The sequence below is a fragment of the Ricinus communis genome, chromosome 8 (assembly GCF_019578655.1).
Source record: "Ricinus communis isolate WT05 ecotype wild-type chromosome 8, ASM1957865v1, whole genome shotgun sequence".
Lineage (NCBI taxonomy): Eukaryota > Viridiplantae > Streptophyta > Magnoliopsida > Malpighiales > Euphorbiaceae > Ricinus > Ricinus communis.
Window position 1 is genome coordinate 10,825,120 of NC_063263.1, and position 6,000 is coordinate 10,831,119.

At 31.2% G+C, this 6,000-nt stretch overlaps 1 protein-coding gene across 1 annotated transcript; it reads right to left on the minus strand.

Moving 5' to 3' along the window:
* Positions 1–865: 865 nt before the first annotated feature.
* On the minus strand, positions 866–5,039 carry LOC8282719 (P-loop guanosine triphosphatase YjiA). The gene is made up of 10 exons (XM_048378248.1): positions 4,567–5,039; positions 4,096–4,161; positions 3,813–3,993; positions 3,508–3,704; positions 3,095–3,145; positions 2,900–2,991; positions 2,471–2,583; positions 1,853–1,947; positions 1,573–1,677; positions 866–1,164 (listed from the first exon to the last, which is right to left on the minus strand). Exons 1-10 carry the CDS (start codon positions 4,897–4,899, stop codon positions 1,027–1,029), a joined length of 1,371 nt encoding a protein of 456 aa, XP_048234205.1. The 5' UTR covers positions 4,900–5,039; the 3' UTR covers positions 866–1,026.
* Positions 5,040–6,000: the final 961 nt, after the last annotated feature.

The following is a 6,000-nucleotide window of genomic DNA, read 5'->3' on the forward strand; positions in this document are numbered from 1 at the left end:
TTAAAATATAAAATGCATACTTACTTTTACTATATTTTATATTTTCATCCATTTATTATAAAATAAAATACTTATATTGTGTTTGATTGAAATTCATAAAATTTATAGAATTTATTTATAAATTTAAAATTTATATATAATTAAATTTGTATAAAATTAATTATAATTAAACTAAATTCTAATAAAATAAATATAATTTCAAAATAAATTTCATATTAGCAAATTAATATATTTTATAATACTAAAATATTATTTTTTATTTTATTTTTTTAATTTTATTTATTTTTTTCAAATGAAATGAGTTTTTCTAATAGATTTTAACCAAACATAATATTAATAAATTTATAATTTAAAATATTTTTATATATAATAAACAGTATATTCAAATTTTCAAATTTCAAACTATAAAGTATTAACTTACAAGCTAACTTAAAAACGGAGCTTTGCACAGCTTGAGCCAGATTCATCTAAACAAGATTAAGCAGATGAATTTAAATAAACTTTTATCAAGTAAAATTTTAAATAACTCACGGGCGCCTCGGCAAATTTACAATCCAATCCATCTCACCCTACTAATACCCCGCTGAAGCCCTCCTCGTCTTTTTAGTCTCTCATAACAAGATTCATTTCGAAGTTCAACCACTAACATCTGAAAACCTATTTAGTTCCTCCTAGAAAACATAACATTGTATTGACAGTTTGCTGCTTATAAGGAACCCCTCGCAAATGGTAATTGCTTTCCATCCTCTACACAACTATCTTCTTCTTACCAGGGCAACTACAGACAGACTAGCTAAGGCTTCAATCCTCAGCCGTCATGCACTCATTTGTAGTTGAAAACACAGACACCAGGTTAATAAACACGTTTTGAGCAACTAAATAGACTACTTGATTATAATTTATAGAGTGTGTTTGTTCTATGTAAAATATCATTTACAAATCCATGTTCGCTTGATTAGACATCAACTACCAGAACCTCTTCACATTAGCAAAAATTGGACCACAATTAAGCCTTCAGTTCAGCAATCACAGCAAACAGGCTTTGAAGCCCTTCTCGATTTCTTGTGCCTCCAAGTTCTTCCCTATGAATACAATCTTGTTTATTCTAGGTTCATCTGGGCCCCACAGCCGATCTGGTGAGCCTTGGAATATGTCGTGAACACCCTGTCAGAAACATACCACAGTTAATGGAACATGGAACCTGAATGTAAAATACAAGAAATGAAGCTCACAAACTCGATATGGATTTTTACGCCCAACTGAAAGAAATAATACAAGAATGACCTTTCTAAATTCCATTAACATCAAGAACTAGGATTAGTATTTTTGCTAAACTAAAAGTAGCAGATTTTGAACTTTCAGAACCTTTTTTATCTTGTATCTATTGTTAGTTTTATTATCCAACTGCTTGTTTATTTAATTCTTATGATAAGGGCCTAATGAATCAGCACATTAGGAGTCAGTTGTGTCTAAAAGACAAATACTTTAAGGATTTCAATTTAAGCAGTAAGACTGAACAATAGCCATGCGACAATTAGTCACATGTAGGCACTTCTACAAATTCTAGCTTACCTGAAATACAAATCTCTCATCCATGCCTTGAACACACAAAAGACCTTTCATCCGATATATGTCCTCGCTACGATCCAGCAACAGATTACCAAGCCACATGTTAGCCTGAAAAGATCAGGTGACAGAAATCATTATATTGTCAGTTTTTCTAAACTTTCAGAGTAAATCAAACTGAAAATGCCAAGTCCTCCAAGCTGAATGCTCATCTCTCATCATCTCAGTTTTTCTGAAAAGTGCAGATATATTAAAAAATTTTGATAGATGAAATGGAAAAATCAACCTTCTCTAAATCTAAGATCCCTTCACATACTATGCTGACAGAAGAAACACCAGGATCGTGAGTATGATCATGGGAATGTTGACCATCATGATGATCTGCATAATAGCACCCAGACATTTTAAAATTAGTTCATAAAATTATCATAGAAGGTAAAGTGGCAAAGGTAGTCTATAAAATTTTCCAAAATAAGCAAGCCTGCTACATAGATAAAATCCAAAAAATAGAACAGTGCACATATCTAAATAGAAATTCATCAGATATTTCTGCATACTTGAACCTCTAGATGCATGCACTGTTTTAAACTTTCTAGACCAAAGAATTCCTAATGGATTTGGGCTTCTATAGTTAGACTTTAGCCACACAATAATAAACTTATAAAGGACAAGAGTTGGCTAGACAGATTTGATCAGCTATCACTACCATTTCGACCATCATAGTTATTGCACGGTGAAACAGACAACTGTGGACGTTTAAGTTATATTATTAAATAAACAGGATGCACTTTCCACACACTACAAACACTCTTTGGTGTGTTTATAGTTATAATTATCAAGAATCTTACATGATTCTAGCTACTAAGTGAAATACTATATAGCTATAATGCATTAACGGAGTTACCATGATGATGGTCATGTTCATCATGATGATGGAGATGGTGGTCATGGCCATGGTCATGGTCATGACTAGCATGATCTTCCTTTCCACCTTCTGCATCTACAGCACTATCAATCCTGAGAAGATATGAGCAAATATTAGCCAATAACTCCATTTATTGCAGTTAAAGAGGCAAGCATTGTACAACTTTCTAATACATCAAATGTTTGCTTAATCAAAACAAATCAACTATGAAAAGATAAAAAGAAAAGGAAGAACGGAGTGTTATAACACAAGGCAGATAACAAGGCCTCAAGAATCGCACCATATGCATCAGGATTATAAGCCCATAGCAAAGTGCAACAGACATTGTGATTTGAAGATTAGATACTAAGAATTTCAATATCTTTAACTACTTAAATGCAGAAACAGGGAAATGACAGTGAACACAACCTCTCTAAATCAAAGCCCCCAATACCAAGGACGTAATCCAGGTCAACTTGTCCAAACTGTGTCCTTTTCATATGAGCCATGCGGTTGATATTCTGCATCAAGAGACTCATGTCCAGTTCAATTATGTGTTCAAAACAAATTAAGAATAAGAAAACAAGAGAAGGCAGCTTGATGGAATAGAGAAGGTTTACCCACCCTTATCCGCTGAACCAAAGAAGCAATTTCTTTCTCACCAACAAGATCAGTCTGGTAACGAACGGATATAACTATATCAGTCAACAATGAACAGCACGTATTCCAACCAATAAACTACAAATAGCAGCTATTATAGAAACAACAAAACGAGGCTATACATTTCAGTTTTATGGCATTGGCTCAATTCCGTTTATCAGGAGAAAAAGGTGAATTTTAGTATAATTAGCCTATCTGATCTAGAAAACACAAAAACTCAAAAAGAAAAAAAAAAAAAAAAAAAAAAAATCATGAGTAGGGTGGTTGAATCTTTCAAAAGGCATAGTGATTTGATTTAATGACTACTAATGCCATAAATTGTGCAATCAGTCCAACCTAACTAAGTACATTGCTAATCAGGAACATAAAATAGTTACCTTATTTACTATAACCCGGTCAGCATAAGCAATTTGCTCCATAGCCTCGTTGACGACTCCCTTTGGCTTAACCTCATCCAGATGAAAAGTGGCATGTTTAGCATCAACCAAAGTTACGACACCATCCAATTTGACATCATTAAAAATCTTATCCTCAGCATAAAAAGTTTGAATGATAGGTGCTGGATTTGCAAGCCCTGCAAAGTTGCACATGGATTTTGTAGCAAACAATTACAAGTAAAAAGGACTGCTCATGTCAGAATACACAACATAAAGATCGAAATAAGCAGTCTCTAGTTTCTAACCTGTAGTCTCTATTACAATATGATCAAAATTCCCTCTCTTTTTATCAACCAATTCTCCGATCATCCTCACAAGATCCCCCCTCACTGTACAGCACAGACAACCATTATTCAACATAATAATATCCTCAGCTCCAGTAGTTTTTGCAGCAACTAGAGAACCATCAATGTCAACTTCACCATACTGCAATGCAACATCAGAACAAGAAATTATTCATCTCGACATGATAAACGTAATATTACTACATAATCACTAAAACAGGCAGCCAAAGTTGCAAGTTCATACCTCATTCTCAATCACTGCAATGCGCTTCCCGTGGTCTGCTGTCAAGATATGATTAAGTAACGTTGTCTGTTCGACACAAATCAATAAACATATCAACCCGCTAGCCAATCACATGAAATGCTAAAAAAAAAATTTCTTTTTCAAATGTAGCAAGCAACTATAAAATGTAGTATAACCACATAAAAGCTGAAGCCTTTCTCTTACATTTAGAGTAACATGAAATGGTTTTAAACGCACTAAAATTTCTCTACACATGAAAGTAATAAGCATATCAACTTAAAACCCAATTCTCTTGAAATGCTTTCATCACAAGCTAATAGAATAAAGTATATAACCATATAAAAGCTAAAACCCTTTCACTTACATTTCTAGCAACATATTAATTTTGCAGATGGGTTTCAAACAGACGTACTAAAATTTCTCAGTACAAATTAATTAGACCCATAACTTATTTAAGAATAAAATCTATACCTTTCCAGACCCCAAAAACCCAGTAATTATGGTAGCAGGAATCCGATTATCAGGAGGAATTTTAGTGGTCAAGTCAGAATCCTCACTCTGAGGAGCGGCAGTGGTGGAGGAGGAAGCGGCGGAGACAGAGAATCTTCGATGGAGATTGAAAGTATTAGGTTTGGAGAGGATTCTTGGGGAGTGAGAAAACGGTGTGGTTCTGAGAGATAAGGATTGTTTGGGTTTCAATAAAAGAGGGAGGACAGCAGTTCGGATTCTGGAAATCGGGGTCTGGTGACGAGAAGTGAAGGAGAAGAAAGTTGTGGCTATATCTACAGATAGTGAAGAAGCCATAATTAAGTGCAGTAGATTGCTCCCTCTATGTTTGTGTTTTGTCCTGAGAGAGGTTTTTCAGAGGTTTAGATATTTTATTGAAGAGGACAAGAGCGAATTTTGATTTGTGTTCCTGGACGTTCCTTTCTTCTAGCAATTCCCAAACTTCTTTTATTACTATTCTTCCTTTTCTTAAGAAAAAATTCACCATTTACCTATTCTTTTTAAATACTTACAAAACACATTCAATTTGTTTCAATTAGCTTTTGCTTTTTTCAGAAATACTCATTTTTCACTTCTTCATTTTTTTTATTTTTCAAGTTTAGTCTTAAATACTTTTAATATATTTAATGCATACTATATTTTGATAAACATATATCGTGTCCTATTAAATATTTGAGTTAAATTTTGTTTTATTTTAAAAAAATATAGATATCAAAATATATTACTATTTAAGAATTATATATTTTATTGTATTATATCTTGGAATCATATTTTATTTTATTTGAAAAAGGTAATATTAGTGAAATATATATAGTTTTTTTTATTTACATCAAAAAATATACCAGACATATATTCTTTTTCTTCTATTGAATATGAATTTTTTTATCTTAGAGCAATTTATCCAATATTTAAAAATGATATAATATTCTCAATACATCTTTAAATTAAAATAATATTTATTTATTTATCATAAAATTGAACAAAATGCAATAATAATTCATATAAATTAATATGATTTAGATTCATAATCCGTCAAAAAATATTGAATATATTTTTTTTCAAAATATATCCAACATATATATTTTTATAAATAAAATTTTCTTTTAAGATATTTTTGTAAATAAAATTTTACGTTTCAACAACTTTTATGGATAATTTAAATTTATATTTTTATGGTATTTATGAAAAAAAAATTTTATTTTTGCAAATTAAATTTATTATGGCAATAAAGCCCATTAGCATATATTAATTTATTGCAAGAATTTTTTTAAAATTGAAAATCTTAATTAGACAAATATAAATCACAAAAATATTTCAAGTTCAAAAACAGAATCTCCATCAAATATAGAAATATGCCAACTGTTCTGCATAAACAAACTCTATATAACAATTATTTTA

Bases quoted from the DNA above. Each gene is read 5' to 3' on its own strand.
- LOC8282719 (XM_048378248.1), bottom strand. From the start codon at position 4,899: ATGGCTTCTTCACTATCTGTAGATATAGCCACAACTTTCTTCTCCTTC. The intron at 1,678-1,852 runs GTTGATTTTTCC...TGATCTTTTCAG, and splicing joins GGATCTTAGATTTAGAGAAG to GCTAACATGTGGCTTGGTAA. The intron at 1,165-1,572 runs GTAAGCTAGAAT...TGTTTCTGACAG, and splicing joins ATGAGAGATTTGTATTTCAG to GGTGTTCACGACATATTCCA.